The 18,100-nt window shown below is 46.6% G+C and overlaps 1 protein-coding gene across 3 annotated transcripts in view; it reads right to left on the reverse strand.

Moving 5' to 3' along the window:
• Positions 1 to 296: 296 nt before the first annotated feature.
• Positions 297 to 18,100, reverse strand: part of adam9 (ADAM metallopeptidase domain 9) — a 59,933-nt gene continuing 42,129 nt past the window's right edge. Inside the window, exons 12-24 of one of the 3 annotated variants that reach the window (XM_044197473.1) lie at positions 17,782 to 17,953; positions 17,090 to 17,182; positions 16,680 to 16,784; positions 16,485 to 16,575; positions 14,804 to 14,909; positions 14,375 to 14,558; positions 14,112 to 14,192; positions 13,496 to 13,601; positions 12,696 to 12,843; positions 11,069 to 11,171; positions 9,897 to 9,926; positions 6,024 to 6,082; positions 297 to 5,112 (exon numbers count right to left, since the gene is read on the reverse strand). In XM_044197473.1, the coding sequence (XP_044053408.1) occupies positions 5,043 to 5,112; positions 6,024 to 6,082; positions 9,897 to 9,926; positions 11,069 to 11,171; positions 12,696 to 12,843; positions 13,496 to 13,601; positions 14,112 to 14,192; positions 14,375 to 14,558; positions 14,804 to 14,909; positions 16,485 to 16,575; positions 16,680 to 16,784; positions 17,090 to 17,182; positions 17,782 to 17,953 (1,348 nt within the window). In that variant the 3' untranslated portion in view covers positions 297 to 5,042. The remainder of the gene's footprint in view (positions 5,113 to 6,023; positions 6,083 to 9,896; positions 9,927 to 11,068; positions 11,172 to 12,695; positions 12,844 to 13,495; positions 13,602 to 14,111; positions 14,193 to 14,374; positions 14,559 to 14,803; positions 14,910 to 16,484; positions 16,576 to 16,679; positions 16,785 to 17,089; positions 17,183 to 17,781; positions 17,954 to 18,100) is intronic. The other 2 variants (XM_044197474.1, XM_044197475.1) reach the window with 2 other exon arrangements.

Below are 18,100 nucleotides of genomic sequence, written 5' to 3' on the forward strand. Positions count from 1 at the left end.
CTGATAATAAACATGGATCTCAGAGAGATCTCACTGCAGGTTTAACCCTTCAGAAATACATCCTGTACCCCGAGATACACACCCTGTATACATCTATAATTCTGCGTACTGTACCTGAGTGTATTCATACATCAGCTGACACACAACATGTGTATCCAATGCTACTGGATACATCAGAGACCTGAACCTGTGCATGTACAACACGACAGGAACTAAATGTCCAGAGTGGAGCATCCTCGTTTTCTCCAGTCGACAGATTTTCATCAGCAACACAATAATCAATCAGCCTTACAAGGTTTCCACGTGACACAGCAATATTTAATAATGAAACAAAAACTCAGCTGAAAGTGTTTGCATTACCACAGATAACAGGTTTACACTTGCAAAATAGAGAAAACAAATTCCTATATAAAATCAATCATCGTGATAGAAAAAGGTGACGAGATTCTCTGCGTTGCCACGGTGATATCAGTGTTTACAGGGAGATCGGGCAACACCTGTCGACCAATCACGCCGTCCCACTTTACCTGCTGTGGTCCAGCTCACACATACGGTATACACAGGTTTAGCATAAATATAACTGCGCTCACGTTCAGACTTTCCTGCCCTGAGTTTTACCTCTCAGGCTGCCTACACACTTTTTAAGACGTTACTTAAGTTAGTAACCAGCAGGCTTGAAGTATTACTGTAAGCCTGCGGCCCCTTAGGTAAGGAGGAATCTCAGAGACATTTTTCTTCGGAGCAGGTTTACCCGTCAGTCCACGTGCGGATTCCCGCGGTCAGTTCTGTCATCATACAAACCGCCATCCATATCCATTCAGCTGGCTGGATACCGATGACACATTTGGAGCAGAATCTACCGTTTAAAGGATCGGCCTGGCGTTAGTTTATATGTTTTTTTTAAACAAATCTCATGTTCACACTCAAACCATCAACACTAGTAGTTCGTCTCTCACTTCGAGAAACCTGCAGTGAACTGGGAATACTGCAGGTTTATCAATTTATTCTTGAGACAGGAGGAAACAGAGCGTCTGTTGGGGACTATTTCCAGCGGCGGATGAATCCACATGTGGTGCTGTAGTGAGTGTTTGGGGCAGCAGGACGGTGTGTGTGGGGCTGAGTCAGAATAAACTACAGTGTGTGTGTTCGTGGTGATGAAGGAACATGTCAGCCAGTGCAGCAGAGCGGCTCGCTGATGTGTTTTAATAGTTTCTGGACGACGATGGCGGCTGTGATTCACACACACACACACACCTGTTAGCAGAGACGTTCACTGCTGTTTGAGTCTGAACGTGAGGTTTGTTGATTTTAAGAAAACTGTGGAATATCACCCGAGTTATTCACCCTTTAAAGTCAGCAGCAGCAGAAGTTTAGTGACTGTAATTTGATGCTCCTGTGAGCTCCGGCTGCGCTCACGTCTCTAAATAACCTCCGTCTGAACGCTTTGCTCTCAAGACATCTGCGTAGAAACACTGATTACTCTTCAGTTTTTTTGGCATTAAAACGATCAAATGGCACAAAATTAGCCCTATGAGTTACCTATTTTAATCCTCAGTCGATTCCTCGTGTTCACAGCAAAAAACACTAAAGACAGCAAATTAAAAATATACCGAAGCAGATAAAAATATTAACACGATGTTCGCCTCACACAGTGCATCCAGGTTCATTAACTGCAGCGTGCAGCTAACTGGCTAACGGTGCTAACAGTCAGTTAACAGCAGATGAAGCCAGTCAGACAGAAACAGAAACATTTGATTTACTGGTGATGTAAAAATCCCTGGTTTGAATGAAACCTGTGAGCCTGGGGGAGGGGCAGGGACCCCCCCCCCTCCGGTGTCGAGTGACTTTTATGCTGGCCAGCGCGAGCGTTCACACAACAAAAGAGAAACTAAAACGTCCTGAATGTATTTAAATCAGACTCGCTCTCCAGAGCCTGATTATGTTTCGTTTAGTTTCTCACATTCAGGTGACGCTGGAGTGAAAGACGACAGGAAGTCTGGACGCTTTCAGGACTTAAAGCAGGCGTTCCAGTGGTGAGCTGAGAACTTAACGGATAATTTCCACCTTTGGACACTTCAACACTTGTTCCATATCTTCAATCTGTGATGTTCAGTATGTTGTAATTTACATTTCTGTTGAGCTAACCTTCCCTCAGCACTTGTCCACACTGAGCCGGCTGAATTTGAAAATGCTGAAAACAACCCTCGTCCACGCTGGCGTTTTCAGGCCTTTTTTTTTTTTTTAAAATCTTTGTCCACACTAAAATGCCCAAACAGGAAAAAGTGGCCCTACTTTTAGTGATTGCCTACATTTCCCAGAAGGCTTCTTAACAACCTCCAAAGAAGCAGAGGGACTGTTTTACACGACTGCTCGGACTCGGAGACACTGAACATCACAGATTTAACAGTGTTGAAGTGTTTCGGGGGAAAGATGAGGCGATCGGACCTTCCCTGCAGAAACGACAGCCAGCACAGTCACAAACATCGACGTACCACGCAGATCCAGAGGAGGGGAACTAAAACCCGGAGGAGCTCTGCGCTCACACGGTGTTGCATACTGTGATTTTACAATTCTGGAGAGAGAGCACCGGGCGGCGGAGACCAAGCGCACCCGCACACAGCAGCAGGGGTGCGTTACATTCCTATGACAGTGCTGAGCAGAGGGGAAGTGCAATCAGACGGCACCAGTGCTTTCATTCGGAGACAGAAGGAAAGACAAGTAAGAAACAAGTGCAAGCCCCGCCTCCAGTGACCTCTGTGTCTTCAAACCAGCCAATCAGAGTGAAGCACTTCTCAGTACATGTAATTGATCGTTAGCTAAACCTCTCCAGAGTTAGCATGATATCATGCATTTAGCCATATTAGCCACAATATTTAAAACCCCTTTTGCGGGGTTCTCAGTTTCAACCGATAAATTGGAAACATTAAAATTCAGCCAGAGACGTGCGTCAGAAACCCCTTCCCCGTTCACTCATTCGCTGCTCCCTATATAACAGTTTTTATACATGATAGTTTACTCAATAGTGAGCAGTAAATTCAGATTTCGGACATTTACTGATCATCATCATTTTGCGTCAACACTGCCGGAGTAGAATCGCACAACAGTACTTTTCTCATCTATAAAATGCAGCACAATGCATTGTGGGACTGTTAGCACACAGTAATGTACATGCGATGGACACTACTTTTAAACATAGTGCACAGTGCAGTAAATAGGGAGTAATTTCGGACTCAGCCGTGGAGTTAATATTAATTAGCTAGCTAGCTGGTTGCTAGACAGCTGAAGCAAAATCGATGGTCAACAGTTAAAAAAGAGAAGCTGCTTTCATTGTTTAAACTGTAAACTGTACGTGGTAACATGGCAGCCACTAAGAGGTGTGGGACTTAATGAATGATCAACTGACCTTTATGTCACAAAAATTACATTAATTTCTTGTAGATTAACTGCCAAAATAGTGATAGTAATAGTAATATATAGTTAATACTTTATAGTACTGGACTAGCATGATGGACGACATCTGGGACACACTGTAGATAACATGACCTTTAAAATTTGCTCTTAGCTAGCAAACATTTGTTAGCAAACTGGCTGGCTAACTATATAGTAAATACTTTATACTTTTTTCTCGTCTCTCTCCTCTCTCCTTCTGTCGCTTTCAGCAGGTATTTCTGCCTCCAGAGCTGCAGAGTCTGGATCGGTGGTTGTGGGCCACCTGCTGCCCCCGTGTTCCTGCAGAGTCTGGATCTGTGGTTGTGGGCCACCTGCTGCCCCCGTGTTCCTGCTCGACAACTGCTGCTACAGCTGTTGTTATTGGCTCTGTTACTAATACTGACATTATTATTCCTATAGCTGTCATTCCTATTATTATTAACAGAGGTAACAGAGGTCAGGGCTGAATTAAATCAATACATTAGAGGTTGATATCGATAAGAATAAATAAATGTTTGATTGGGGAGTGACTGGGAAGCGACACAATTTTACTGGTGACAAGTCTAGTAGCATTAGCTCATCAACATGTAAGCTTGCTAGCCCTGGTAGCTATTAAACATTAGTTACCAAACTGGCTAGCTAAATAAATAGTGAATATTTTATAATGCTAGCAGTAGTATGAAATGTGGGACACACTGGTGCTAAGTAGCAATTAGTCATAACCTTGTAAGCCTGCTAGAGTTGTTAGCTAGCAAAAGTTACTTAGCTAGCCAGTTCTAAATGGCTTATTAGTAACAAACCTCAGGGAATTGTAACCACTTCTTTTTAGAGTACAAAATGTTGATGATGATTAATAATTATTCGATTGGGTAGTAACTTAGCAGTGACAAGGTCAACTGTTTTAACTGGTAAGGCCAATTAGCATTAGCTCATACACGTATTTAACTCAGCTATCATTAACATTAGTTAACAAACTGGCTAGCTAACTATATAGTGGATATTTTGTAATGCTAGCAGTAGTACACTGCAGCTAACTAGCATTAGCTATGACCTTGTAATGTCTGTTAGCTAGCAAACGTTAGTTAGCCAGCCAGGATGCTAAATAACTAACATGAAATTATAAGTAACGTGGGTTGAGTGAATTAAAACAGCTTTTTGAAGCAGGGACACAAAATGTTGATGGTGATGAATACATTTTTGGTTGGGTAATGACAAGTTTATCTGGTATATGGCTTGTTGATGTCACACGTAACTGTTCTGGAGATATCATTGGCTGGTTTGGTGACAGAGCAGACAATGTGTCACCTGATGGAGCTCAGTTTTGTCTCCAGACTGCACTTGAAAGAAAGAAAGACTGTAGAGAACAGTAGCTGCTTCAGTTCAGTCCCGGTGTGTTCCTGTTTGTTCTGGTAAATTCCCAGTCCAGTCTGACTGGGTCCAGTTTCCTAGTGGAGCGGTCCAGTTCATAGTCCAGCCCCTTCCATTTTGGCTCCACAATCGTTTCCTGGCTGTTGCTAGGTAACCAGCACTGAGTGGGTGGGGACTGAAGTTGAAGAGGAAAAAGAAGGAGGAGGCGTGTCATCCAGGTGTGGTGGGCAGGGCCCCCTGATTGGTTAAACAGGTGGAGCGGGGGCGGGTCTTTGAGGCACCAGAGGCTGTGATGCAGCAGGAGGTTTCGGTTTTCTGAGAGAGAAATAAAAAAGAGAAGTCAACAACTTTAACTGCTGCTAGAACCACAATGTTTCCTTTTTACATTTCTATTTATACACCTGTTCAATATACAACATACAACGTGTAAATCAGACTTGGTGCTGTTGGACGGTGGATATTGTCTCTTCTGATGGAGCTAACAGTTTCCCCCTGCTTTAGAGTTAGCTTCTAGGTCCAGTTAGCTTAGAGTTTGTGTCTATGTCCAGTTAGCGTAGAGTTAGCTTCTAGGTCCAGTTAGCTTAGAGTTACTTTCTAGGACCAATTAGCTTAGAGTTACTTTCTAGGTCCAGTTAGCTTGGAGTTACTTTCTAGGTCCAGTTAGCTTGGAGTTAGCTTGGAGTTACTTTCTAGGTCCAGTTAGCGTAGAGTTAGCTTCTATGTCCAGTTAGCTTAGAGTTACTTTCTAGGTCTTGTTAGCGTAGAGTTAGCTTCTAGGTCCAGTTAGGTTAGAGTTAGCTTCTAGGTCCAGTTAGTTTGGAGTTACTTTCTAGGACCAATTAGCTTAGAGTTACTTTCTAGGTCCAGTTAGCTTCTAGGTCCAGTTAGCGTAGAGTCAGCTTCAACTCTATGAAACTTAACAACTACTTTGACTTTGAGCATGACAGTTCATTGTTGACTTTGGAAATAGCTTGTAAAAACAATCTTTACTCAAGGTCCACTTTCTAGCTTTTTCTGGGACTTTAAACCACATCACACAGTCTTCATCAGGGGATTTGAGTTTGCTCAGTTGTCATGGAGATAGCTCAGGTGTCATCACATCACACCTGAACAAGAAAGTTGAAATCTCTGGAAAAAGCTAGTAAGAGGACCTTGTGTTGAGACACTTTCTACTGTGTGTTGCTGAAGCTGAACGGTGAAATATACAGTTGAGTTATTGTTCATACAGAGGAGGAGGAGGAGGCCTCAGAGCGTAGGAGGAAGCTGTCCTGCTGGTCTCCACCACCTGATCACATACACACAAACACACACACACACACACACACACACACACACACACAGGAAATGCAAACATTTCTGATTAGTTTAAATTTGTTGTAACTGTTCAGTTATATTTTCTGTAAATGTTATCTCCCTGCATGATGGACTAAGTGCTGTTTCAACTTCGGTGAGAAAGACAAAAGTCTCTTTATTATATTGAATTTAAATCTAACTTTAGTTACTTTGCAGATGCAGATTAATAATGCAAAATATAATCAGAAAGAAATTATGATTTATTATTATACTACAGAATATAAAGTCATTAAAATGAGCTCCAACTTCACCGCTTTTACTTTTAGCACCATAATATATTTTGATGCTAATACTTTTGTTTATGTAAACGTGTAACAGTACAGAGTATTTCTACACTGTAGTATTGTAGTACTTCTTCCACCACTGAGTAAGTGAATGTTTTAAAAACCTTCAGACAAACAGACAGAATAGCAGTATAACAGATTACAGCAGTATAACAGATTACAGCAGTATTACAGACTGCAGCAGCAGTGTTGCAGCTCGAGTATTACAGATTGCAGCAGCAGCAGTATTACAGATTGCAGCAGTATTACAGATTACAGCAGCAGTGTTGCAGATTGCAGCAGCAGCAGTGTTGCAGATTGCAGCAGCAGCAGTGTTGCAGCAGCAGCAGTGTTGCAGCAGCAGTGTTGCAGATTGCAGCAGCAGTGTTACAGATAGCAGCAGCAGCAGTGTTGCAGATTGCAGCAGCAGTGTTGCAGCAGCAGTATTGCAGATTGCAGCAGCAGTGTTGCAGCAGCAGTGTTGCAGCAGCAGTGTTGCAGCAGCAGCAGTGTTGCAGCAGCAGCAGTGTTGCAGCAGCAGCATTGTTGCAGCAGCAGTATTGCAGATTGCAGCAGCAGTGTTGCAGCAGCAGTGTTGCAGCAGCAGTGTTGCAGCAGCAGTGTTGCAGATTGCAGCAGTAGTGTTGCAGCAGCAGTATTGCAGATTGCAGCAGCAGTGTTGCAGCAGCAGTGTTGCAGCAGCAGTATTGCAGATTGCAGCAGCAGTGTTGCAGCAGCAGTGTTGCAGCAGCAGTGTTGCAGATTGCAGCAGCAGTGTTGCAGATTGCAGCAGCAGTAGTGTTGCAGCAGTGTTGCAGCAGCAGTATTGCAGATTGCAGCAGCAGTGTTGCAGCAGCAGTGTTGCAGCAGCAGTGTTGCAGCAGCAGTGTTGCAGATTGCAGCAGCAGTGTTGCAGATTGCAGCAGCAGCAGTGTTGCAGATTGCAGCAGCAGTGTTGCAGATTGCAGCAGCAGTGTTGCAGATTGCAGCAGCAGTAGTGTTGCAGCAGTGTTGCAGCAGCAGTGTTGCAGATTGCAGCAGCAGTGTTGCAGCAGCAGCAGTGTTGCAGCAGCAGCAGTGTTGCAGCAGCAGTATTGCAGCAGCATTGTTGCAGCAGCAGTGTTGCAGCAGCAGTGTTGCAGCAGCAGTATTGCAGATTGCAGCAGCATTGTTGCAGCAGCAGTGTTGCAGCAGCAGTGTTGCAGATTGCAGCAGCAGTGTTGCAGCAGCAGTGTTGCAGCAGCAGTGTTGCAGCAGCAGTATTGCAGATTGCAGCAGCATTGTTGCAGCAGCAGTGTTGCAGCAGCAGTGTTGCAGATTGCAGCAGCAGTAGTGTTGCAGCAGTGTTGCAGCAGCAGTATTGCAGATTGCAGCAGCAGTGTTGCAGCAGCAGTGTTGCAGCAGCAGTGTTGCAGATTGCAGCAGCAGTGTTGCAGATTGCAGCAGCAGTAGTGTTGCAGCAGTGTTGCAGCAGTAGTGTTGCAGATTGCAGCAGCAGTGTTGCAGCAGCAGTGTTGCAGCAGCAGTGTTGCAGATTGCAGCAGCAGTGTTGCAGATTGCAGCAGCAGTGTTGCAGATTGCAGCAGCAGCAGTGTTGCAGATTGCAGCAGCAGTGTTGCAGATTGCAGCAGCAGTAGTGTTGCAGCAGTGTTGCAGCAGCAGTGTTGCAGATTGCAGCAGCAGTGTTGCAGCAGCAGCAGTGTTGCAGCAGCAGCAGTGTTGCAGCAGCAGTATTGCAGCAGCATTGTTGCAGCAGCAGTGTTGCAGCAGCAGTGTTGCAGATTGCAGCAGCATTGCAGATTGCAGCAGCATTGTTGCAGCAGCAGTGTTGCAGCAGCAGTGTTGCAGATTGCAGCAGCAGTGTTGCAGCAGCAGTGTTGCAGCAGCAGTGTTGCAGCAGCAGTATTGCAGATTGCAGCAGCATTGTTGCAGCAGCATTGTTGCAGCAGCAGTGTTGCAGATTGCAGCAGCAGTAGTGTTGCAGCAGTGTTGCAGCAGCAGTATTGCAGATTGCAGCAGCAGTGTTGCAGCAGCAGTGTTGCAGATTGCAGCAGCAGTGTTGCAGATTGCAGCAGCAGTAGTGTTGCAGCAGTGTTGCAGCAGCAGTGTTGCAGATTGCAGCAGCAGTGTTGCAGCAGCAGTGTTGCAGCAGCAGCAGTGTTGCAGCAGCAGCAGTGTTGCAGCAGCAGCATTGTTGCAGCAGCAGTATTGCAGATTGCAGCAGCAGTGTTGCAGCAGCAGTGTTGCAGATTGCAGCAGTAGTGTTGCAGCAGCAGTATTGCAGATTGCAGCAGCAGTGTTGCAGCAGCAGTAGTGTTGCAGCAGCAGTGTTGCAGCAGCAGCAGTGTTGCAGCAGCAGCAGTGTTGCAGATTGCAGCAGCATTGTTGCAGCAGCAGTATTGCAGATTGCAGCAGCAGTGTTGCAGCAGCAGTGTTGCAGCAGCAGTGTTGCAGCAGCAGTGTTGCAGATTGCAGCAGCAGTAGTGTTGCAGCAGTGTTGCAGCAGCAGTATTGCAGATTGCAGCAGCAGTGTTGCAGCAGCAGTGTTGCAGCAGCAGTGTTGCAGATTGCAGCAGCAGTGTTGCGGATTGCAGCAGCAGTGTTGCAGCAGCAGTGTTGCAGCAGTGTTGCAGCAGCAGCAGTGTTGCAGCAGCAGCAGTGTTGCAGCAGCAGCAGTGTTGCAGCAGCAGCAGTGTTGCAGATTGCAGCAGCATCGTTGCAGCAGCAGTATTGCAGATTGCAGCGTGTTGCAGCAGCAGTGTTGCAGCAGCAGCAGCAGTGTTGCAGCAGCAGCAGTGTTGCAGCAGCAGTAGTGTTGCAGCAGCAGCAGTGTTGCAGCAGCAGTGTTGCAGATTGCAGCAGCAGTGTTGCAGCAGCAGTGTTGCAGATTGCAGCAGCAGTATTGCAGAGCAGCAGCAGCAGTGTTGCAGCAGCAGTGTTGCAGATTGCAGCAGCAGCAGCAGTGTTGCAGCAGTGTTGCAGCAGCAGCAGCAGTGTTGCAGCAGCATGTTGCAGATTGCAGCAGCAGTGTTGCAGCAGCAGCAGTAGTGTTGCAGTGTTGCAGCAGCAGTATTGCAGATTGCAGCAGCAGTGTTGCAGCAGCAGTGTTGCAGCAGCAGTGTTGCAGATTACAGCAGCAGTGTTGCAGATTGCAGCAGCAGTGTTGCAGATTGCAGCAGCAGTGTTGCAGATTGCAGCAGCAGCAGTGTTGCAGATTGCAGCAGCAGTGTTGCAGCAGCAGCAGTGTTGCAGCAGCAGTGTTGCAGTAGCGTTGCAGCAGTGTTGCAGCAGCAGCAGTGTTGCAGCAGCAGTATTGCAGATTGCAGCAGCAGTGTTGCAGCAGCAGTGTTGCAGATTGCAGCAGCAGTGTTGCAGCAGCAGTGTTGCAGATTGCAGCAGCAGTGTTGCAGCAGCAGTGTTGCAGATTGCAGCAGCAGTGTTGCAGCAGCAGTGTTACAGTGTGAGTAGTAAAGAGTATTTTACCTCATGCGGTGGCAGTAGCTGAGCGTGGTGCTTCACATGGAGAGAGAGTAGAGGATGTTAGAACTCATTCATTTAAATTAGTTCTGTCAGTAACACACACACACACACACACACACACCTACCTGTTACCTAATTTTCTATTGTGTTAATCAATCACCAGTCGACTAAATCAGCTAATCAAGTAAACCATCAATCAACTAAACAATGAATTGGTTTACTGGGCAGCCGCTTAATTGCCTGATGAGTCAATTCAATGAATGTTGATTAAGACTGATAGGCAGTTATCTATTAACTGTTCTGTAGATTAATAGAGTCATTTATTGATCGGTGAATTCATTAACCACCTAATATACTGTTCATAATAACTAAAGAGTCTACTGATTACTTCACTCATCAGTTAACTAATTAGACTATAATTTAATTGTACGAGTGACCCGCCTGTCGACTAATGAGGCTAAATATATAAATAAAACACTAAGAGAAGATAAACTACAGATGAACTGACTGAATAACTTCGTTGGGAACAGGTTTAAAGGGTGGTCGTCATAGCAACACACTGAACCTACTGAGACCGATCTAACCCCGAGGCTTACCGGGAGCACAGTGACATCATCGCCATCATCAGCGGCGTCCTGATCAGCAGGGTCACAGGCAGGTTTAACACATTAATGTTTGTTACGTCACCGTTTTTACCGTCTACTGGCTCATCAGTAGACAAGACAAATCGATCAAAAGCTGAGGGAACTAATTAACTACTGCTGCTAATTAACGGGGGCGTTGCTATGGTGATTTACAAAAAAAAAGGTTACTAACTGATTTGAACGAGTGACGATCTGTTGGATCTGCGTTGGATGAGGTCATAACTTGTCAAAATGTAGTTACACCTCCATCAAAAAGGTGAGCAGGGAACACATTTAAAACTCGGCAGCATTTTTTTAATAAATATAAAAAGTCATTAATGACAGGTAAAGTGATCATTTCTAAAACTAAACAATCGGGTTTGTAGCATTTTGGACTCATCTGGAGGCAGATTTCGTCACATTTAGACAAGTTATGATGCTATAAAACAGATGATCGCCGGAGGAAGCTCCAGAGAAGAATAACGATGTCGTTTGTTTCAGCTGTTTAGTCGGAAACACACTCAGCTGACGGTCTGGAGGCGGTAAACTCACCCCGTCTCTGACGATGTTGTTGGCGTTGCCCCGGGCAACAGACGGAGGCTGCGCTCTGGGAGGCGGTCCTCTGCTGGGATTGGCCGAAGCTGCGCCGTCAGCCCTGAAGACAGGAAGTGAGTGGAGTCAAAAGTCTGGCGTGACTGCGCTCATTTTGAGCCACAGGTAAATCAGAGAGGACGGAGACACCAGGTTAGAAGATGAACATCGTGACTGTTTACATCCAGATGAAGTCAGTAGCGTCTTAGCTAGCTGCTACTCTTCATGCTACACATTAACTCACAAACTATCGCTCTCGCAGACAGACGGCCCAAACAGAAAGTCCAGGTAAGTGTTTATGTAGAAATGGGGGACGACGCCGTCAGGATTCGCCACCAGGATTCCCCCAGATATTAGATTATAGAAATGTAGATTTAGACAGATTGGTGGATAAACAGTAAAAGCGTTTTACAGGCTGCAGGTGATTACAGGTATCACTTCCAATTAAAATGTACAAATCCAGTGTTGCTTCAGTTTTTAAATCTCGCACAAAGACGAGAAACCAGAGAAACAGAAACAGAGACTCAACTTCTTTATCTTTGAAGGAGCAGACAGCTTTCCGTGTTTTAGCTCATTAACTATAAATCCTGTTGACCTTCCGCTCTCGGTGTCTGTTTTCCAAATCAAAAACCACCTTAGATCGATTCCAATCTAGCTTTTAGATTTTCTTTCTTGCAGGCAGCCTTAGTCGTCAGAGCGTCCTTGAACGCAGCGCAGAGGACGGAGCTGCTGTCTGTCAGTCTGAACTGATTATTAATAGAAATACCAGCTGAGTCGTCCTCCGCTCTCAGCTGTACAGTACGAGTACCTCAGCTTCGTACTTTGTACAGTACTTCAGTAAATGTACTTAGTTACTTTCCACCGCTGCACAGCGCACGCGTCATACAGACAGAAGTCAGTCCGGGAGCGAATGTGATAAACTTGCTGCTTCGACGGTGGTTTAACCTCTGACCTCTGACATATACATAGAAAACAACGGTTTGTCATACGCTGCTGGTAATAATCAATGTAACATGCTGAACTTTGAGAATGTAGTTTTGCGTTCAGATATTCGTTTGGTGTTGAAAACAACTCACAGTGCTGCACCTTCACTGAAAAGCTTTTGGGCGTGTCGCTCTGCCTTTTCATTTGAGGCCATCAGGTAACAGAAGCACGAGCTCCCCGATACTTTGAAAACATGTAGGTTTTAATATCGTTTCCCCTGACGTAAGAAAAAAAGGGGTTTTAAGAAACCGTGTCTGAATTTAATGAGACACCCTGAGTACATATTCTGCCCTGTGTCTGTGACTGTACATCGTTTAATGACTGTTTAGTACTTGTATACGTGAACTTGTATAAAGTGCATTAGCTGTATTAGTGTTGTGAGCTTGTAGCATCTCTTCTGCTTATATAAAGATTCATGTTTTTTGTACATTTTGTTTAATAAACTAAATTAAACTAATCTGGTGAGCCCTTTCTCACTCTTAGCTGCTTTACTTCCACCTCACAGCTTCCTGTGTGCGTTACAGATGTGTGTGTGTGTGTGTGTGTGTGTGTGTGTGTGTGTGTGTGTGTGTGTGTGTGTGTGTGTGTGCAGATTCAGACTCACTGGTATCCCTGCGACCGCTTCCTGCGGCTCAGCCCGAGTCGTCGCAGCAGCTCGTTCCTGCGCAGGAAAACAAACGCACCCAGAGCGAGCAGAGGAAGAACGAGGAAGAAGAAGACCAGCAGGCCGTCTCGGAGAGACGTGTCCTTATCTGAGCGGGACGGACAGACGATGTTCATATTAACAGTCAGTATTACAACTAATGTCTGCTGGACTGGGTTACCCAAAACGTGAATTAACTACAATCCACATGTAGCGCTTTTAATGTGAAACACCTGTGCAGGAAGTGCTGACAGCGATCAAAAATACAGCAAAGTCTGGAAATAATTAGAGAGCGATGAATCAGTGCAAACAGGCAAACATGGAGGACGTGTTGAGTTCGTATCAGCAGCAAATTAAATCAGAAAACAGAGAAATAATCAAATGCACTTTTCCAGAAACTACAAAAGAAAACGTTCGTGTGTTCGATGCTGAAAATCCGCAGCTGAAACATTTAAAATAGCCGAAGTAGTGAAAAAGTTAAAGAACGTTTCAGCTGAAGTGAAAGTGTTGAAAGGAGTTGAAGGTTAATTATTTAGAGAAATATTTAGCTGGAAGTATCAGCTGAAGTGAAAGGAATTAGCGTAAAGTGTATAAACTGAAAGACGATGTCAGCTGAAGTGTCGAGAGCAGCTGGAGTAAAGTTGTGCATGAACAGTGGAAGTAGAACAATACGTTAGCATTAATACGTTAGCATTCATACGTTAGCATTCATACGTTAGCATTCATACGTTAGCATTAATCAGGTGTAAAGGTGAAGGTACCGTTCCACGTGGGTCCGCTGTCCACGCTGCCACCGTAACCTTTGACCTCACAGAAAGGTGCAGCCCAGCCGTCGTCACAGTGACAGTTCTTGTTACTGTTGCACACCTGACAGACAGGTAGACAGACAGGTTAGTGTGTGATGAACCAATACACCTGACAGACAGGTGGACAGACAGACAGGTAGACAGACAGAAAGACAGGTGGACAGACAGACAGACAGACAGGTGGACAGACAGACAGACAGACAGGCAGGTAGACAGACAGACAGACAGACAGGTGGACAGACAGACAGACAGACAGACAGGCAGGTAGACAGACAGACAGACAGACAGGTGGACAGACAGACAGACAGACAGAAAGACAGGTGGACAGACAGACAGGTAGACAGACAGAAAGACAGGTGGACAGACAGACAGAAAGACAGGTGGACAGACAGACAGACAGACAGGTAGACAGACAGAAAGACAGGTGGACAGACAGACAGACAGACAGGTGGACAGACAGACAGACAGACAGACAGACAGACAGACAGGCAGGTAGACAGACAGACAGACAGGTGGACAGACAGACAGACAGACAGACAGGCAGACAGGCAGACAGGTGGACGTGTCTCACCCCGTGTCCGTGACATTTCTTCTCCACGTCACAGTCGTAGTTCAGGATGTCAGCGCTGCGACACTCAAAGTTCATACAGACCTGAAAACCACAGAAGAAGAAACAAGCATCAACATCTACTCCCCCCTTCGTTTCCTCTCCTCCTCCTCCTCCTCCTCCTCCTCCTCCCTCCTCCCCTCCTCCCTTCCTCCCCTCCTCCCCTCCCCCTCTCTCCTCCTCCCCCCTTTGTTTCCTCCCCTTCCTCCTCCTCCCCCCCCCCTCACCTTGTTGTCTCCACACTTGGTCCCTTCGTTCACCATGCCTGGATCGGGGACGTCTGATCCCAACATGAAGTCGACTCCGTAACATTTGGCTCCTGCGATCGGCGTGCTGATGATCGACGGTTCGATGCCGAACACCGTCACCATCTGAACGTTAGAGCACTGCAGCTTCCCGCACTGAGCGTTTCTATGGAGACGGAGAGAAGCATCGCCCAGTCGGCGTCATGTGATCGAGAAACGACCGCTCACATCTCCGGAAACGTCCAAATAAACTGACCTCAGTCCAGCCCCAGGATGAAAGTGATAACACCTTCACCTCCACCGCAGGGTGGAGCGAAATGCATTCTGGGACACGTATGCGGCCGTTCGGACTGAACAGCAGTTTGTGACCTCACTAATGACGCTGTGTGTGTGTGTGTGTGTGTGCGTTACCTGCTCTCACACTTCTTGTAGCCGTAGTTGTGGTAACCGCAGTTACCGAAGCGATCTCCTTTACTGTTGACGTCTTTAAAGCAGATTTCAGGAGCCGCCTTCGCCTCTGAGGAAGAGGAGGAGGAGGAGAGGGGAAGAAAAGAGAGGAAGACGTGCTTTTTAACAGTCGTGATACTGAGAGAGACGCCGCGCACACACACTTCTCTGAACAGCTGAAACTACAGATTAACTGTTAAAATAACACAATCGCGATATTAAAAAACATCATCAAATGTCAACAAAAAAGACTTTTTTTGTCTCGTTTATCATTTGTTCATTTCATTTCAGTTCTTAGTAACTCCTGTGAGCATCCTATGCTTCTCCTGCCTTTAACTTGGGATGTTTCTCTTGATGGGGAGATCAGAAGTCCTGTATGTGGTTTAGGCCACGTGAGCAGAAAGACTGGGACTCGGTCACAGTTAAGGTTCTTTGTGCTGTAAGCAGATTATACTACGTGGCGTCAGGAGTGTTCGGGGGCACTGACGGGGTTAGTGTCCCGAGTGCATTATTAGATCATTTCCACGACAAGCTGCTTTTCTTATAAACAGTAAATAACAGAGACGGCCCAGGAGTGTTTCAGTCGTAGAGAAGCTTTCAGTCGTAGTCGTCTGGACGCTGTTTTCAGAATCAAGACGTTTCGGCTCCCATCCGGAAGTCATTCTCAGTTGTGAAAATGGTCTGAGAACTCAGAAATTTAAGCTACTCTGTGTTGCTTAAGCCCCGCCCTCAGGAAGGAGTCTACCTGAGTGTCTGCTGTTTACCTGCCTAGTTTCACCTGAAACTGACCTAATTGTTTCCAAGATGGCCCAGTAATCAGTAATCAGGCCTGTTGTTTTCTGGCTGCACCTCCCTCATCACTGTTAAGTACCTGATTAGCATGTGATTGGCTTGACCACGGTGTTAATACACTGTGGTAAACGGTTGGCAAGTTGAATCTCAGACCACCATTTCTGTTCAAAGAGGGGTTTTCTTTTTTCACAAAAGAAAACTGAGGAAAACTGCAAAGAACGGTACACAGGTGAGACCAAACAGCCACTTCACAAAAGACTTTATCAGCACAGACGACACGCTAACTCGGGATTGCAGAGCGCCGTGCGTTTGCGTCTAAAAGCTACAAACCGCACATTTGAAGACAGCGAGGTGAAGAGTCTCAGTAGAGAGAAGAGTTGGTTTGAAAGAGGAGTCAAAGAAGCCATTTTTGTGAAAAAAGAAAACCCCTCTTTGAACAGAAATGGTGGTCTGAGATTCAACCTGCCAACCGTTTACCACAGTGTATTAACACCGTGGTCAAGCCAATCACATGCTAATCAGGTACTTAACAGTGATGAGGGAGGTGCAGCCAGAAAACAATAGGCCTGATTACTGATTACTGGGCCATCATGGAAACAATTAGGTCAGTTTCAGGTGAAACTAGCTAATCAACAGATACTCAGGTAGACTCCTCCCTGAGGGCGGGGCTTAAGCAACACAGAGTAGCTTAAATTTCTGAGTTCTCAGACCATTTTCACAATTGAGAATGACTTCCGGATGGGAGCCGAAACGTCTTGATTCTGAAAACAGCGTCCAGACGACTACGACTGAAACCTTTTCTACAATCGTAAATAACAGACATCTTCATCAGTCAGACTCATGAAGAACCTACTGGATCCGAAGATGGCCTGACACTGTCCGTCGTAGTGCCGACACTTCCCGTTGTAACAGTAGGCCTGCTGGTTCCTGCAGGGCTGCCCGTTCTGAAACACACAAAGAAGAGTTCAATGGCGCCCTCCTGCGAGAACGTCTGTATGACACGATGTGAATCTGTAGCGCCCCTCCCCCCTGAGGCGGGGGGTCTCACCTGGACGAAGACGTCGCTCTGACAGAGGGACGAGGAGCCGTTACAGTACTCAGGTAGATCGCACTCATCTGTACTGGAGCGACACACTGTTCCACCTGGCATGTACTAAACACACACACACACGCACACGCAGAGGTTACCTGGAGTTCAGACGGACTAACACTGCGTCGCGAGACACTTTAATGCGACGGTTTAACTGACTCAGTTTTAAAAATGTCGACGTTTCACTGCAAAGTCAGCTGATTCACACGCAAAGGGAATCCCTGCAGGTGAAAACCGACAAACGGCGTTGACCGACAGCGAGCCGTCGTGACGGCGCTGAGCTCTGAGTGGACGGAGAGCCGCTGACACAGCCGTTTTTAGCTGAGGCGGCGTTTGGGTCAAAGGTCGTGTCGGCCGGTTGTGTTTACCTGACAGTTGGAGCAGCACTCTCCGTAGGCACACTGAGCTCCAGGCTTCAGTTTACAGGTGTGATACTCACAGCAGGGGTCCTCCTCACATTCCTGTAACACACACACACAGATGGTTTTTATGTGTTTCTGAGCCCCCAACACTGGCCTTCCAGGACGTTAGCAGCAGAACAACAACAACAACAGGAAGTTAGTTATTGACGTCTGGCTTATTTCCCTCCGACGCGGCCGGCAGGCGGAGCTGCAGCAGCACTCTCCTGTTCAGAGTCGTAACTCATAACACACGGACATGTTTTTAGATTCAGTCACTTACACTTTCAGAGGATATTATTATTATTTCTACACCGGCTTAGAAATCACAGAAAGTAGACGCTCCTCCTAGCTGCAGAACCTGCCTGAGAATCCTGCTGTTTCTAAGTTTCCTTCAGTCTCACAGTGATCCAGAGACAGCTGTCTGTCCGTCCACGGGTCCACTGCAGACAGGAGCTGCTGACTGCTGGTTCGGCTGCTCTCACGGGACAGTCTGACTAAACGTGAACAGGTACAGGCTGAAAAGTTACAGCTAACTCACTGACTCCATGGCAATGTTATACTTCCTGTTTGCATCCCCCAAAGCATCATGGGAACTGCCACAGTGTCAATAACTGTTTATCCACCTGGTGTACGAGACCGTTAAAGGGACAAGTCCGCACCTTCTGTGAGCCGCAGTCGCACTCCTCGCCCACGTCCACCAGTCTGTTTCCACAGTAGGGGGCGCTGTAGGCCTCGTCAGGCCGGGGCACGTTCAGGAGGCACGACCCCCCCGTCAGCAGGATCATCTTCTCAAAGTCATCGGCACTGCAGCTGCTGAAGTTTCTGGATCCTCTGCAGGAGGAGGAGGAGGATGGGAGGAGAGGGGGAGAGGAGGAGGGGAGGAGGAGAGGGGGAGGAGGGGGAGGAGGAGGAGGAGCAGGAAGAGGGGGGAGGAGGAGGAGGAGGAGGAGGAGGAGGAGGAGGAGGAGGAGGAGGGAG

The sequence above is a fragment of the Siniperca chuatsi genome, linkage group LG5, assembly GCF_020085105.1.
Source record: "Siniperca chuatsi isolate FFG_IHB_CAS linkage group LG5, ASM2008510v1, whole genome shotgun sequence".
NCBI lineage: Eukaryota > Metazoa > Chordata > Actinopteri > Centrarchiformes > Sinipercidae > Siniperca > Siniperca chuatsi.